Genomic DNA, 16,726 nt, shown 5'->3' with positions numbered 1-16,726 from the left:
GTTGACCAGAAAGGAGAGCATTACGGAGTCCAGCCTGCTAGTAATAAAAAGCATGCGTTAGTCTGTCAGTCTGTATCTGCCTGGGAGAGAAACAGTTGCACTTTAACAATATTTCTAAGAGTGAGACTGATGTGAGATTCAAAAGTGAAATCAGGCACTAGAATATTTGCCAAGATTTTCTGCTAGGGATTATAAATTAGTGCACAGTATCTCTGGATCTTTGCTCCGATAATTAAACTTACAGTCTTATCTTTGTTCAATTACATGATATTCCCAGTGGCAGCTTATAGAGGCTGAACAACAGAAGTCCCAGAATGGAGCTTTGAGGGACCCCACACGTGTTAGCCGAGAAGTGGTCACCAAGGAAACCAAAAAAATGTCCTAAACCAATCTAAAACTGAGCCAGAGAGGCCAAAACATTATTGTAATCTGTTAAAAAGGATGTGATGATCGACTATCAGAAGCACAGGCTGTTTAAAAGAAGTGGACGTAGCTGGCATACCGTCACGCATTGGTTTGTAGACTACCATTTTGAAGCCTGGAGTCTGACATTTTGGCCGTTTCCATCTGTTTTTTTTTTAACCAGAATCAACTATAATCAGACAAGAGGAAGAAGCTAGCAAACTAGGTTAGCAATGTGCATCCATAACTTACAATGACAGTCACAATACAGTGATATTAATTGGGATGCTAATTAGTGCTAGCGAAAAACAGGCTTAGACAAAATGTACTTACCAGAGAAAAAGGCCGACTCCTTTGAGTGTTTTTTAGTACAGCCGAATGCTGAACAAGGCATCATTAGGCGACCAAAATGTTACAGTTAGTGACTTACTTTCATGCATTGGAAACACACATACAGCACATAAAAACAATTTCACAGCTAGTGAAATGTACACTGTGCGGAGGATATGATTTGCATCTAACCTGATTGACAAGTTGCCGTGGTAGAGACTTGTCAATCACAATGTAGCCACGGCCTAAAGTATACCCTGCTTTATCATCTATTTCCTCCCCTGAAGATTTTAAGTGAGAAGTAGGGTAATTTTGTCATAGACTCCACTCTTCAGACCTTGAGGTTGCCACTTAATCAAAAGCAGTATTATGTCTTGAAGTACTAATATTGAGAGTTCCTTGTCATCCATGTTCATCGTGTGTGTCATTTTTGCTTTACAACTCATTTCAGCTTCATTCTTTGACATTATTAATGTTTTTCTGGGAATGTATTTCACCTCTTACCTTCTTTAGGTCATGCAGTTCAGCTGCCAAATATTTCAACTTGCAGGTTTTTCAGCAGTGCAGTGCTATGCATTTGGGCTTTAAGATCGTTTGATTTTACAGTTTTTTTTAGTTGTGAACAACTCTCACACAACACACAGCCCTCAACATCATTAAAATGGCTATTTACTGAAGTATGGAACTGGGATTCTACTACTGTTTTTAGGTCTTTCAGCTGTAGTGATATATTTGTGCCACTAGAAGGCAGTCTAGTCTAACATACAGTGGATACAAAAAGTCTACACACCCCTGTTAAAATGCCAGGTTCTTATGATGTAAAATAATGAGACAAAGATAAATCATGTCAGAACCTTTTCCACCTTTAATGTGACCTGTAATGTGAATAATTCAATAGAAAAACAAACTGAAATCTTCAAGGGGGAAAAATTAAAAATAAATACTTTATAATAACCTGGTTGCATAAGTGTGCACACCCTCTTATATGTGGCTGTGTTCAGAATTAATCACATCACATTCAAACTCAGGTTAACTAGAAGTCATTACACACCTGCCATCATTTAAAGTGACTCTGATTAATCACAAATAAAGTTCAGCTGTTCTAGGAGGATTTTCCTGAGATATTCTTAGTTGCATCTCCGAGCGAAAGCCACGGATCACAGAGAGCTTTCAAAGCATCAGAGAGGATGCACATCACCCAAGGAACAGCATACCCACAGTGAAGCATGGTGGTGGCAGAATTATGCTTTTGGGGCTGTTTCTCTTCAGCCTTAGTCAGGGTGGAGGGAATTATGAACAGTTCCAAATACCAGGCAGTTTTGGCACAAAACCTTCAGGCGTCGGTTAGAAAGATGAAGAGGAAGTTCACCTTTCAGCACGACAACGACCCATAGCACACATCCAAATCCACAAAAGCATGGCTTCACCAGAAGAAGATAAATTTTCCGGAATGGCCCAGCCAGAGCCCAGACCTGAATCCAACTGAACATCTGTGGGGTGATCTGAAGAGGGCTGTGCACAGGCGACGTCCTCGCAATCTGACAGATTTGGAGCGCTTTTGAAAAGAAGAGTGGGCAAATATTGCCACGTCAAGATGTGCCATGCTAATAGACTCCTACCCAAAAAGACTGACTGCTGTAATAAAATCAAAAGGTGCTTCAACAAAGTATTAGTCTAAGGGTGTGCACACTTATGCAACCAGGTTATTTGAGGGGTTTTATTTTTCATTTTTCCCCCTCGAAGATTTTTGTTTTTCAATTGAAGTGTTCACATTATAGGTCACATTAAAGGTGGAAGAAGTTCTGACATGATTTATCTTTGTCTCATTATTTTACATCATAAGAACCTGGCATTTTAACAGGGGTGTGTAGACTTTTTCTGTCCACTGTAAATTAAACTACATTTAGCTTTTACATGCACCTAGTCCACATAGCAGACATTTCCAAGTCATTTTTTATTTCGAATATAGCTAAATGTTCCTGCTGCTTGTTGGTTGTAGTTAATGTGGACAATTTATCAAATGAGTCACATTCTTGTAATCATCAAGAATCAGTCATTTTAGGGTGGAATCGGGTAAATGTCTAAACTAGAAAATGACTGGCAAACATTTTTGCAAATGTTGTACTGCAAGGCAAAGAACCATAAGCTCATGAATACTAAAGCTCTGAATAATTCATGTTTACCATCAGTCACTGACAACAACACAGATTTACAAAGTATACTTACATTTTATTTCAAAATCATCTAAAGGTTTGTTCATTTCTTTCACATCATATACTGCTAAAATACATTTCGGCTACATACAGCTTATTCAACAAATATAAAGGCCTGCTACTCCATGGAAACCTATTGGAAATATGTATTTATAACAGCACATGTCTTTCTCTAAAATGCACAGTCACAGAGAAATATTTCAGCACTAGATCTAAGTCATTGACAGAGTAAGCAGTGCATATGTATGTCGCCATAAGAAAATATTTTATTTTGTTCAACATGTTTTAAAAACATAACCTGGGTCTCTTAACAATTGTGCACATATTGTGCATCATATTGTACAGATGCAATACAGCTGCTAGTTTAGGTAAAGACCCATAACTTGGGTTTGTTACCAAATACAAGTCACCAGCTAGATTCAGATTTTTGAAGAACGCTCATACTCAAACACATTCACTAAATGCACACACTCTCTTATCCAACAAAAAAGTTTTTTTAAGGGAAAGACCCACATTAGCATTATGTGTTCAACTTAAAGAATTTCACGAGATTTCCCACTGTATTTGTAGACGAAAATAATTTTGTACCAAAGTGAGAATAAACAAAAAGGTTTGCAGCATGTAACTTCATTTATGACTCCTACAGAAAGTGTAATACATGACTGTACAGTATATAGGGAGATTATTCTGAAAAGTTCAATCTGACGACTTTCTGTTGAATTGAAGAAACAGTGTATATTGTTAAGATCCCTAATTATGGTAGGTAGAACTCAAGTATTCAAAAGTTCAATATCCAGGCTAGCTTCTGGTAGCTAGGTATTTTAGAGGTTGGTTAATTAGATAGTGTGTAGTCTGCTTTTCTTTTGTCATGTACACTCAAAATGGTCATGGTGGGAGTGGGGAGACCAAACTGTAGAGCCAAGTCACCTGAAAAATGAGTTTGCTTAGAATTGAAAAATATAAAAATAGACAATATCCTGATCCTTTTTTTTATTTGAACAAATAACATTGTCATAGACACTTACAAACTAAGCAAGGCAAAATGATCTACTAGGTCTACTTAATATCCTGTTTCGGCCTTGTTCCATCAAAATCGGACCGATTCACCTTCCAACAACCTCTAAGCTGCCTTACACACAACATCTTCTGTATTCAAATCGTACAAAATTACATGATATTGTAGTTTCAGGAGTTGCAGTGACTGCAATGTGCACTCACTTGTCCTCATAGTGGGGTTGCCAGGTTTGCAGAATAACCCTGAACAAAACCCGGATAACAGTTGGATGATTTGGTGGCTAATTGGCTCCAACAAACATATTCAGTTTTGATGGAGGCTTACTTTTTCTCCTGCTTCCAGTCTAACCTAGTCTTACCATACCTTGGTCCTATCTCTGTACTGACGAACAGATATGAAGTTATCGGCCTTCTAATCTTACTGTGGTAGGACAGCACAGCTTTCCCAAGAAGTCAGCGTGTCCCTTAAAGCATCTCACAGTAGTCTCAAGTTAAAGCAGTTCCCAAGGAAGACAGACACGTGACGCAAAATCAGCTCTTTGATCAAATTCTTGTTGTCACAGAGAAGTACTGGTAGCAGGGTTGGCATTGTGTGCTCAGTATTTAGGCTAATAGTGTAAAGCTGCTGCTAGTCAAATCCACCAAACCACACACCATGCACACTATACTGGACACAAAAAGCAAAGAGCTACCGGTCTTCATTACATAATGGAAACATATGCAGCTGGTTCGTCCAGTGGGTGCATTGTTTGTCCCTTCACCTGTGTATCTGCTGACTCTATGAGCCCAATTTGAAATGTCGGAATCAATTTGAATCAAAATCTTTTATTGGAGCACTGACCACTGTTGACACAACCTTAAAAACACCGTACAGTGTTCTGTGGTTTGAGACTAAAATAGAGGAAAGTCTGAAATATTAACATTTCATGTCCTCATTTACATACCGTGTGTTTTTGTGGCGTTCCTCAAAGCAGGAATTTCCATTGCTTTGTAAAAGTAGGTACATAAGGTGTGAAACCAGAGCCAGCAGTGTTCATGCATACGTGTAATTCCGCTGTTTAAATATAAGTGTCAAAAGAAGAAGATAAATGAACTTCTGTCCATTGTGTGTTTATAGGATAACTCGCATATGTCATCCTTCAACAGGCTGATCGATGAAGGTGAAGGCTGCGAGTCCAATTGCAGAAAGTTTCTGTGGTTCCCGGGTTTGATGGAGTCAACGTCAGTCCTTATAAGACTGTTTAAAGTCTCACTGTGCATTTACACTGTAAACGACACAGTCATTATGTCCCGTCCATGAATTCCCAGGAAATGAAATAAAGGTTTTGATGTCAAGCGCTGTTAACTCCTCGATCGACTGAAGGTGAATATCGAAGCAGACTGTGAAAATGCAAGGCTTCCAGCGTAAACAGAGGCTCCTGCAGGGCCGATCGGTCGCTGTGTGAACGCATGGTTATTGAATTACGAGTGGAGAAGCCAATGCAGAAGTGCCTAGAGCAGCACTTCTTCTAATGACCGCTACAAACACTGCCTGAAATGAAGTCAATTTTAAAAACATCTCTCTTCACACTCTGTCACACTTTTTTATGTGTCTAGGTGGTAATTCTGACAATTATTAAACCATTTAGGAGCTATTAAGGATTAAAGTAAGCTTTTCTGGTCGTCTTGGCCTGATAGGCCAACCCAGGCTTTTATGAGGCTGGCTTTTATGTGTCCATCTGCACCGAAGTCGTGACTGCCAGAGTCTTCCAGTGTTGGCATTTCAGTACTATGTCCTGGTACGCTGAGCTGCACATCCATTATGACTCAGTTCAGTTCAGACTGAGGAGGCTGTTTGACAGCCAACAGAGCAAATCCTACACTGAAAAGCTTCCAGTCCAAACTAATAGTGCAGGTTTGCTGGGACCACTGGTGACTTCACTCGGTGTCTGACAACTATAAAGGTGCTTTAAAGTGGTTGCCTGAAAGCTGATGTCGGACGGAAGGTTTGGAGCCGGCAGCATCACCCAGCTTTCTCCAAACCACCTGAGAGGGAGGAACGGCACAGTGTCAGACAGAAGTGAAGAAGTGGGATCATTCTTAGAAAGTCAGCTATAGGAAACGCCTTATAACATACAGTGGAATGTACCAAAACAAGTGTTACAAAAACAGGTCAACATTATGGCACTGTCCACCTAAACCCTGCCATAGTCTGTCCCCCCAGGTCACACGGCCACCGATGCTGTCTGACCTCCCTAATGCTGTAAAGTTCTAAGCAAAAATTCCCAGGCTCGGAGGGGCAAAGGACAGCAGCTTCGCTTCTTCTTCCCGCCACGCTTCTGGATCTGCAGCCAACCTTGGTGCAGTGGTGTTTGCAAGTCTAGCAGTCTCTGTTCCCCCTCTTGCATTGGTAGATACAGCAAGGCAGCCAGCTGTGATCTGCCCAGAAGTAGTCCACCAGCATTATCTGAAGCTTCCTCCAGCCAGCAGGTTTGTGCCACAACAAAGATGCCACCAAATTGTCGATTTGTATCTATCCTCTGTATGAGACCTGAGGGAGAATCCACTTCCACTTTGTCAACCATCGATGAAACCCCTTCCCAGTTCTTGCTGACCCAGCCCTCCCAGTCTAGGTACACACATTCAGCTCCTCCTTGCTCCACCCTAAACCCATCTAGTTGTGGGACCTCCAACAACCCTCCAAACCACCCCACAACCACGTCCCATTTTTCCCCTACTTCACTTTTGCTGATGAAGCCCTTTGATCAATCTGAAATATACCCACCACTGCCTGAAGGTCCGACCAAACGCTCTTGGAATAATGTTTAAAATCAACACAAAGTAGCGCAACTGACCACCAGTTTCTCAAGTCACTAAGAGACGCTTTCTTAGATAGCAGTATCAGGACTGGAGAGTTGCGGCAAGCTCACCAGTAGTACATTAGCAGAAGCTGGATCACACTTCTCTGCTGCATACAGTCTCTCATTGAACCTCACAGCCCCCTCCCTTATTTCAGCTGTAACCCATCCTTTAGTGCATGTGCTTATCTTCCCACTGGTTGCTTCTCCAGCCCAAAGAAAAAGGAGGTAAGTGCATCCATCCATGTCATTTAATGTAGAAAATCTAGCGTTTACAACAGCCCCCCTTGCTCTATCCCGGAGAAAGGACCCCAAATCCCTCCTGATTCCAGCCAGGTTTTGTCTCTGGTCTGCAGTGTTATGCTCCATGACAGGAAGTTTTATAACTAAATTTGAGAACTAAGACCACGCCATAAACTCATCCCATTAATTCGCACCAAGTACTTAAGCACAGGAACCGGGTGCTCCGTACATCTACCCACAAAGAGATGGCTCCCCCGCTCAGAATCTCAACTCCCACCAGTTCCCGCCCATCTTCCCGCCAGCAGACCCCTCCCAGTCCCCTCTTCTCTCCTACATCCACAAGCTACAGATCTGATTCCTACCCCTCCGTCCCTTCATCCCTCACCCTTCTTCCCCTCACCCCCCTCATCCATCACACCTCGACCCTTATCCTTTCATCCCTCTACCCTCTCCCCCATCCCTGCATCCCTCAGTCCTCCCTCCGGACCCTCAATCCCTTACTCTCGTATCATCTCAGCTCAGCTCCATTACATGCAATAAACCATGCTGAATCTACATCTTTGCAGGCGAAGTATGTCAGTAAGTGTCTGCTGCCCTCCATCTTTTTAATTCCTCACCTCTGCAGTGGCAGACACTGTACACAATTGACTAAATGTCTGATTTGGCGCTTTTCCCATACCCCTCTATAATCCTCCTTCCTCTCTCCCCACACCACCCAAAACTTTCTAAAACTAGAGCAAAGACAGACAGACAGACAGAAAGAAATAAAGTTCTGTTGAAACCTACATTGCACATCTCTCTGACGATGGCCTTCTCTTTCTCACTAAGGTCTTCATCGTATTCGTGTGAGCTCTGTCTGTCCAGCTTCTCATGGACCTCCAGGACCTACACACAAACACACACACACACACACAAACAAAATAGGCTTTCAAGCTAAACCTTTGGCTCTTATATTAGCCATTAGGAGGCAGCTGCTGTCATTTACTCCCCATCTTCCACTTTGTTGTTTTGTACTCTGTTCTAGGCATAAAAGCAGTTGATGCCTTTATCAAAGCTATGTTTAGACCCAGAATGGGCAACTTTGATTGACAAGGTTGGTGGAAATAGCATAGGTTTACCTCAACAAAAGCAACTTGTTTTCACTCCTAAGTCATCACATATAGACTCTTGGGCAAGACCCCTTGGTTTAGGTAAGTAAAGTGATGCCGAGAGGTCTTGGGAGTGAGACTTGAAAATGATGGACGTGACGCTACTAGTTGTAACTTGTACACAGCCATAAACAGCTCACACAGGCTGGATTGTGGCCTACCTTCATTGCGTGGACCACAGCTTCTGGTTTCTGCTCTGGTGGGAAGTAGAGCCCTGTGGGGGAGAGTTCACTGCTGGGGGTCCGAGCAGCAACCTGGGGAGACAGGTGGCCCGCTCTGATCACAATCATTGGAATCACAAAGTAAACAGACATGCAAGCATATAGAGAGATACTGTAGCAACACCCAGCAGTAAAAGAAAAGGAATAACAGGAGACGCTGTGACAGGAGGCAGCAGCACTGCTGAGGCAAGTATGTATGCGTTCCCACGGCGACAGGAGACCTGCTGTGTTTGCAGTAAAGCCGTGGAGGATCAATCAGCCAGTCAGACAGACTTATCAATAGGTGAGATCGGATGTCCTGCCTCTCACATTTTCCTTTTCATTCCATTTGAATGACGTCGCTGCAGCTGTCAGCAGTGATACTGTTAGATAATGACAGAAAGGTGAGCTTTTGATACCACTCCTCTGCCAGTCTTTTTCTCTTTTCTCATCACTTCAAGTTGGCTCTGACGCAACCGAATGATCAGTTTCGGATTCAGTCCCACACACTTAAAGAAGCAAACATGCACAGTAAGCTGACATGTCTAACCCTAAGACTTGAACTCACATGATATAAGACAGAAAATCGAACCTGGAGGAGACACATGATGCCAGTTACACAAGCTATTTTTTCCTCCCACGCCTCATTCCCAATTCCCACAAGTATTTACACATAAATTCAATTATCTGATTAGATGTCCTGTGTTTGTACACTGTAAGGAATCACTGAGGGGTTTGTCACTTGATGCTATTATTGATTGTGGTTACTGCTGAAGCCACAGTTTAATCAGAAGGTGAGCAACATGCAACGGTTGAAGATGGCTCAGAAAAAAAGTTAGCGTCATTTACATTTTGGGGGAGTAAGCTTCCCCTTCCCCTTTCTCGCCAAGAGTTAGATGAAAAAGATTGATAACTTTCTCATGTATGTCCAGTAGTTGTTCAGCCCAGCCTCTGCATAAAGACTGGGAACAGCGGCTCGTCCACAAGTAACAAAATACACCTACCTACCTCCCACCTCAGCTCACACAATAACATGTTATATATGGTTTCTTTTACCCATGAAAACAACAGGTTGTGGTTTTACTTTTTACTTTTAATTAGTGAGCCTTACAGGTGCTGGCAGGTGGATATTGTTACCTTTGGACAGAGCTAGGCTAGTGTCCCCCCCCCCCCCCCCCCCTAAACTGGCTGCTTGATTTTGTTACTTCCAGGAAGAAAGCAAATACATTTCTTCCCCAAACTGTTCCTTTACGGTAAAGTGGGTACACACATCCAGGAAATAAAGATTTTTAAGAATGGGTTTGCATAGCCACCATAAAACAAAGTGAAATGTATTGAGTTGACAGAGGTGGTTATTAGATGAGGTTATTATTCTGGTTATTGGTGGAATAAAGCTACATGAGCTGAGTCTTTTAATTTCAGATGGGACATACTGTATACTGATTGATACCACATGTACAGTAATTCCTCTGTGCTGGGGATATTCAAATCAAGTGCAAACCGAATACAACTGAATTGAAGATGGAGGGGGTGCAGGAAGAAACATAGAGCTGAGGAAAAAAGGTAGAGACAAGCAAAGCTGGATAAACAAGACCAGAGTTTTTAATATTTTGAGGCTGAGCTCACACACACACACACACACACACACACACACATTGTTGTCAGTGTAATAGTGTACGTACGTTGTGCATGCTATCCTGGAACTGTGAGAGCGGAGTTGAATGATAAAGTGACAAACACTTCCGCAGCGTCTCTACTTCCCCTCCGTTCGTCTGGGAGAGAGAGAGAGAGAGAAAGAGAGAGAGAGACACTTCAGATGAAGTCTGATCAATACTGACTTTATAAGGCAGATCAGGTATGTTTGCTTCACATAAAGGCAGTGGTAGGACTTTTCCCGGGACAATGCTGTTTGCAGTTCCTTAATGTTACCGGACATATAGTTTTTCTAAAACTAGCTTAGAACATTTTATGTGTTTTAGTACATGGACAAAAAAAATATTGTATACTGTACATTTTTTACGAGCTCAATGAAGAGACATTAAGTTTAAGCTATGCAATTTACGATGGTGGTTTTGGTCTGTGAGGAAAAAATAAGACGCTCACTGCTGTTTGTAAGGTGTGTATGTGTATACAAGTACTCCTACAGTATGTGTGTATATTAGACAAGCTGGACACAAACACACTATACTCCACTAAGGGTATTCAATATCATTAACCAGTAAAAGTTCAGTACACAAAAACAATGCAACTGTAGATGTTTCTGGTTTCTGGTGTACCGATCAGTGATGGGTGAATGCACGCCTCGCTCTTGTTTTATAAGGACACCGGCGTTTTAGTCAACTGCCTTCATCAGGTTAATGATAACATCAAACATCAGAAAGACAGTCACACTGTAGGTGTGAACGTACAGCAGGTCTGTCAGATGATCACTGCCCCTAGCATCAATACACTGATTACTCAGCACAGCGTCACATGGCCATACAAAAAAATCCCATCTAGAGTATATACAGTATAGCAATGTGTGAACATTTTCCAAAGTGTGCCAAAGAGGACTGCATCCAGATTTAGTGATCCCCACTGATGTGGTTTTTAACTGTGTAAAGTGATCAGAGCAGTAGTTACCTGTGCCAGCAGCTGCTTGTTCTCGTCCTCCAGCATCCTCATCTTGTTCTCCAGCTGTCTGATGTAGCTGGTGGATACGTCTGAATGAGGAAAAACAAACAAAAGAAAGCATTAACGCCACATCCGAACCAAGAGCTTAGACTGACGAAACTGGAACATGTTAAGCACTGTGTATCCTTCTCCTAGAACGGGATCTTGATCTGTGGATATCAACAGTGTCTGACGGCTGCAGCAAACTGTTACCTGAGCCCTGTTTTAAGAGTGTTCCTCTCAACAAGGTCATTATTAGCCTTCACTGCTGCCAGTTTCTCCTTATGGCGCCTTGACTGACATGTTTGCCAGATGTTTAGTGGCCCACTTGAGCTTAATCCCCACATACAGCTAAGCACGCCGATCTAGTTAAGCCAACTAATCCTATAATTGCAGTTTTCTATTGCAATGTACAACAAAGAAATGTCTGGCACATAAAAGGCAATTTGAGTTTGTCACTGGACATACAGTGGACAGGCTGGTGTGGTTAAATATCAGGAATTGGCTCACAGAGTAAGTGCTAAGTTGAATGTATGGTACATGTATTGTCCCAATGCTAATCACAGTGACAATGCTAACATGGTGATGTTAAGCAGGTATAATGTTTACCATGTTCACCATCTTAGTTCAGAGTGTTAGCACGCTAACACTTGTTAATTAGCAGTAAACATGAAGACCAGCTGAGGCTGATGGCGATGTCCATTAGCTCTGCAGGAATTTGATCATGAACCAAAGTATTGGATTGGACATTTTAACCTGGTGATGGTGCTAGATGAAAAGTCAGAGGATCGTCAGGGTTATTAAAATTCATCCTGAGGGGAACCTGAAAGTGTGGATCAAATGTTTTGGTAATCCACCCACCAGTTGTTGAGACAATCCAGTCTAGACAAATAATGTCAACCTACTGGTGGTGTGAGAGGAAAACCCAAGGGATCCTCCATCTATAGCTCTACATGTAAAATCAGGGAATCACCTATGTCATTAGCTTTAATCCTCTGGGGGCCATAAACATTTGTACCCAATTTCATGGCAATCCTTCCAATTTTCTCTCATTGCCATTCCCACAGCTATGCCACTGGCAAGGCTAACAATGTATTACAAGAATGCATTATTTACAAGGCATTATTAAGGCATTTTATATTTTCAGTAAAACACATGAAACCTAGACCTTAACCTTGCTTTCATACAAAACATTGCTGAGCTAAACCTTTGTTTTTCAGAATCAGAATCACTTTCAGTGGCCAGGCATGTGTACACATACGACCAATTTGACTCTCATCTTACATTGCTCTCAATGTACAGAAACAGAACAGAAACAGTTGAAGATGGCGGCCAGCTGGTCTGCACAGATTTTCAGGCAGGATGGTGACACTCCGTCTGGTCCTGGTGCCTTCCTGATCTTCTGTCTCTGAAAGAGCTGACACACATCCTCTTCACATATCCTGAGTGTGGGTGGGGGGAATGGCCGGGGGTGACAGGGTGGTACGGGGTGTATTTGGCAGTGAGCCTCTTTGCTTCCTTGTGACATCTATCCATCTCTGTACAGCAGTATTATCTGACCTGCAGCCAGCCAGCCCCTTATTGTTCACACACTACTTTGTACACACCTCCATGCACACAGACTACACCCATGTACCCATCTAGGGCAATTCTCCTGAACACCACTCACTCATTGTTTTCTTCCTGTCATCCAGCCTTGGCTCCTGGTGTAACCGGGTGGAGCTCACCAGCGGAATGAAAATACCCACACACACAGGGCTTCATAGTCTTGAAGGCCTGCTGCTAGAAATTTAAATATTTAAATAAGTCACCCTTCTTTCCTTTTCCTACCATCTGTGGTTAGTGCGAGATGCACTATGATTTTCTAACTGTTAAAGCAGCCTGCTCCCAGTCATGTATCAGAGCCAGTGAGCCTCATGTCCTCAGACAGGAAAGTCCAGGAATGATTTCAATTACACTGAACACACACACACACACACACACACACACACAGTTGGCTGATTTCAATGACGTAAAGCTGAGCTGCAGGAGAAAGGGAGTAGAAGGTTAGTGGAACCGCTAAAGCAAACAGAGAACACATTGTTCCACACCCATCCCCACTTTCCCCTCTCCGTCTCTTATTCTGTAAGTAATTTGAACCTGCCATCCAGATTCCTGCAGTATGAACAGTTATTCCACCATCATGAGAGGATGAAAAGACTAAAACAGTGATGAATGCATTGTATTTAGCGCAGCATCTGGAATCCACGCACTGCATTCTCATATGCAGCATTCAGAATGTAGTGCACCGCAACCTTTGAAGTCCGTAACCAGACAACTGGAATAATAAGACTATTAATAAGACTAAATAATGCTGACCACATTATGTTCAATGGATCTGGCAAAAATATCGATTCAGAATGTATTGGTATATATAATATAGCCAAAGCCACTATACAATATCTGCTCATAGTGACTACAGCATTATGAGACTGTTTATGTTTAAGCAACAAAAGCATTTGTTTAAAAGTGGGGTATTTTGGGTTTATAGTTTAGTTTAGCTAGTTTATTATCTTTAACTATGTGCACAGGACTCTTGCTGTGTTTTTCATTAATAAGCGAACTGTTTGGTGAACTCAGAGTGAACGTAAATCAAGCTGATGTTTACCTTCTCTCTCGGTAGGTAGCAGCAGAGTGTATTTTATTATGTACCTGGGCTGTGTCTGCTCTACAGCAGGTTAGCCATACAGCAGGTACCCTCAACCCTAGACAGCTTTGTGACGCCTGAAAGCATTTGTAAAGCTCAATATCTGCTCACTGATCTCATTTTGTGCCACATTGGTATTGGTATGTCAGAGTGAACCTTTCCCCCAGAATAAGTCATGGACACGCACAAACACACACGCACACACAAACACTATGACACAAGGTGATGACCAGGGTGATGCTGTCAAAGTCAGTGGTACAGACAGTGCTCAGTCCTCTGGGCAAATCTCTCCCACACACACTCACACACACACACACAAACAACGGAAGAGACAATGCTGACAAAATAAAGAACCTTGAATTACAGTCAGTCAGCACACATGGAGTACACCCCTCTGTCTCTTTCTTTCTGTGACCTTCCATTTCAAAAGGATCACTTCTGGCTTATTAAGGGATCATTTTATCTTTTAGACATTTGTACATTGATCATTTTTACCAACAACCTGCTGCACATCCTCATTACAGTGCCAGCTGCCCACTACATCACAGCCTTGCACTGTATCAAAGTAGGGGCAAAGTAACAGAATTCCTGACTGAGAGTGTGGTCAGAATGACTCATGACTGTTGACACTTTGAAACTAAAGAATCAAGGGAGGTGCTGCAGCTGAACTCCACTTTCCTTCCTCGCATCCCTAGTCTTAAGTATACCAAACATTTAGATTTCAAAAGAAAAGCATGTGTTCAAACTGAACTTTTGATCTGATGGTGGGGCTAGAGAAAAAGACAGGAGATCAAAGTGTTTACAATTCATCCTGAGACTTTCATGGAAGTCCATCCAGTATAGAGATATTTCATTAAAAGCCAAAAGTGTAACCCTGCTAGTGGCGCTAGAAGAAAGTCAGGGGATCGCCAAAGTCAGTATGATTCACCCTTTCGGGAGCATGAATGTCTGTCCAAATGTTCATGGCAATCCATCCAATAGTTGTTGAGATCTTTGAGTCTGAACCAAACGCTGCCAACCCTAGAGCCATGCCGCTAGAATGACTAAAATGAATGATGTTATCTGAGGCCCCAGAGAGCAGCAGTGGGCAAATCAACCTAACCTGACATCAGCTGTTTCCATTTCAACTTAATTCCATGATTATAAGTCTCATAAAAACTAGAGTGAAAGAAGGCCAAGTCAACTAATAACTGTGTCCAGAGCAGCCAGTGTATCTATGCGAAGCGCGAGCTCATGGTATGGCATTTCTGTAAAACTGCACAGGCCAGTCACCTGAGATGAGCCTCTTGTTGTATGTATTTGAAGCAGTGTTTAGTGATTTGGAAGAGCTCGCTAGATTTCAGGGCATTAACATCATCTCAAACACAAATCATTTTCTCTGTCACGCTTCCATATTAGCTCCTCTTAGTCATGACCAGAAGATATGAAAAGATGAAGAACCTTACTCTTTCAAAACCAGATGAAAAGTCTGGATTTGACCTCCGACTGAGGTTTTGCTTTCACTGAGAGTAGGTGCAACTTTCTTCCTGATGATGGATGACCGAGTTTGGCATGGAGCCCAGTTAACATCACCTTGGCATCTGGTTGTAGCACCAACTAATGTTTCTGCTCTGGAGCTGGTTTAAATCTGTGTCAGTGGAACTACTTCCTTGGAATTGGTAACGTCTTAGGTAGGAAACATGTGCATAAGGCTTGTTTGTTCATGCATTCATTCGTGCCCAGCTCAACAGACATTTCTTTTGCCTTTAATGTGGGTATTAGGTAGTCTCGGGAGTTGTCTGTGTGGGGGATAGTGAAATATGTGGTTCAATAAAGTCCTAGTGGGGGGTGAACAGGTATTAGATGAGGGTTACGAGAACACAGCAGATCAGAGATCAAGTTGGACCAGTGGGGAGTTTCCTCTGAACATACCACATATTGTAGGAGTGTTTGCCTTTGGTGGGTAGACACATAGAATAACTGTTTATATAATGTTGGCTAATAAATGGAGTAGGCCTTTTAAATATGCCACAAATGTGAGCTACACTGCCTAATTCAATTCTATTTTATTTATAAAGCATCGAATCTTGACCAAAGATATCTCACTGTACTTTTCATAAAGAGCAGGTCCAGACCGTACTCTGTTATTATTGTTATTATTATTTACCCAAACAATTCCAGCTGTGGGCAAACACTTGGCCACAGTGGAAAGGAAAAACTCCCTCGAGCAGAACCTAGACTCAGGGTAGGCGGTCATATGCCTTGACCTGCTAATTTTTCTGATAATGGAAAAGCACCAAAGCTTGAAGCTTTTAAGGAAGGCAAAAAATAGCTGTCTGGACAAAAGACATTCAAATCATCCACATCATTGTGCTTCGCAGTTTGGGGGAAACAGTTCTCCTTCAGATCTGTGGATATTAACACTGTTTAACTGTTGAGATTCTGGAATGGACAGATTATGAGACCTCACACCCAAACTAGTGGTGGCTGTTGCTGGAGCTATATGATTTTCCCAAACGTTGTTAATGTGACCTGAACAGTTGTGCAGTTAACAGGTAGCATACAGTTCATGGTTTGTTAATTAAGCTAACGTTTGCTCGCTCTCATCAACATTATCATTGCAACGTAGGGCTGGACGATATGGCCAAAAATGTTATCACGATAAAAAGTTATTTATCTTTCGATATCGATGAGCATCACGGTAAGTTTCAAATCGTTATTTCATCTCGAGGTTAAAAGCTGATTTTTGCTCCTGAGTGAAAGTTGAAGAAACCAGATGGTTTATTCAACGAAGGTTAAAATCAAGGGCAACTGGACTTGGTTGAAGATACTGGAAGACAGATGGTTTATTGTGGTTTAAACTCTTCTTTATGGTCGACACTTGAGGCCAAACAGTGGAACACGTCACAGATCTGCGGTAGAACATTCAAAACAATTATGATAAAATCTTTGTTAACACATATGCATGAGTAAAATTATTAAGTCCTAATTTGTGTATGATTCAAGTGAATAAACATTTATT

The 16,726-nt window shown here is 42.0% G+C and overlaps 1 protein-coding gene across 1 annotated transcript in view; it reads right to left on the bottom strand.

The window, feature by feature from the left end:
* Positions 1-2,940: 2,940 nt before the first annotated feature.
* Positions 2,941-16,726, bottom strand: part of ccdc85ca (coiled-coil domain containing 85C, a) — a 35,204-nt gene continuing 21,418 nt past the window's right edge. The window contains exons 2-6 of the mRNA XM_038728174.1: positions 11,010-11,089; positions 10,070-10,159; positions 8,349-8,441; positions 7,826-7,924; positions 2,941-5,984 (exon numbers count right to left, since the gene is read on the bottom strand). Coding sequence (XP_038584102.1) covers positions 5,895-5,984; positions 7,826-7,924; positions 8,349-8,441; positions 10,070-10,159; positions 11,010-11,089 — 452 coding nt within the window. The 3' untranslated portion in view covers positions 2,941-5,894. The remainder of the gene's footprint in view (positions 5,985-7,825; positions 7,925-8,348; positions 8,442-10,069; positions 10,160-11,009; positions 11,090-16,726) is intronic.

The sequence above is a fragment of the Micropterus salmoides genome, unplaced genomic scaffold (assembly GCF_014851395.1).
Source record: "Micropterus salmoides isolate LMB-PRFRI ecotype aquatic unplaced genomic scaffold, ASM1485139v1 Ms_hic_scaffold_19, whole genome shotgun sequence".
NCBI classification, from domain to species: Eukaryota; Metazoa; Chordata; class Actinopteri; order Centrarchiformes; family Centrarchidae; genus Micropterus; species Micropterus salmoides.
This window is presented reverse-complemented; position numbering and strand designations above follow the sequence as displayed.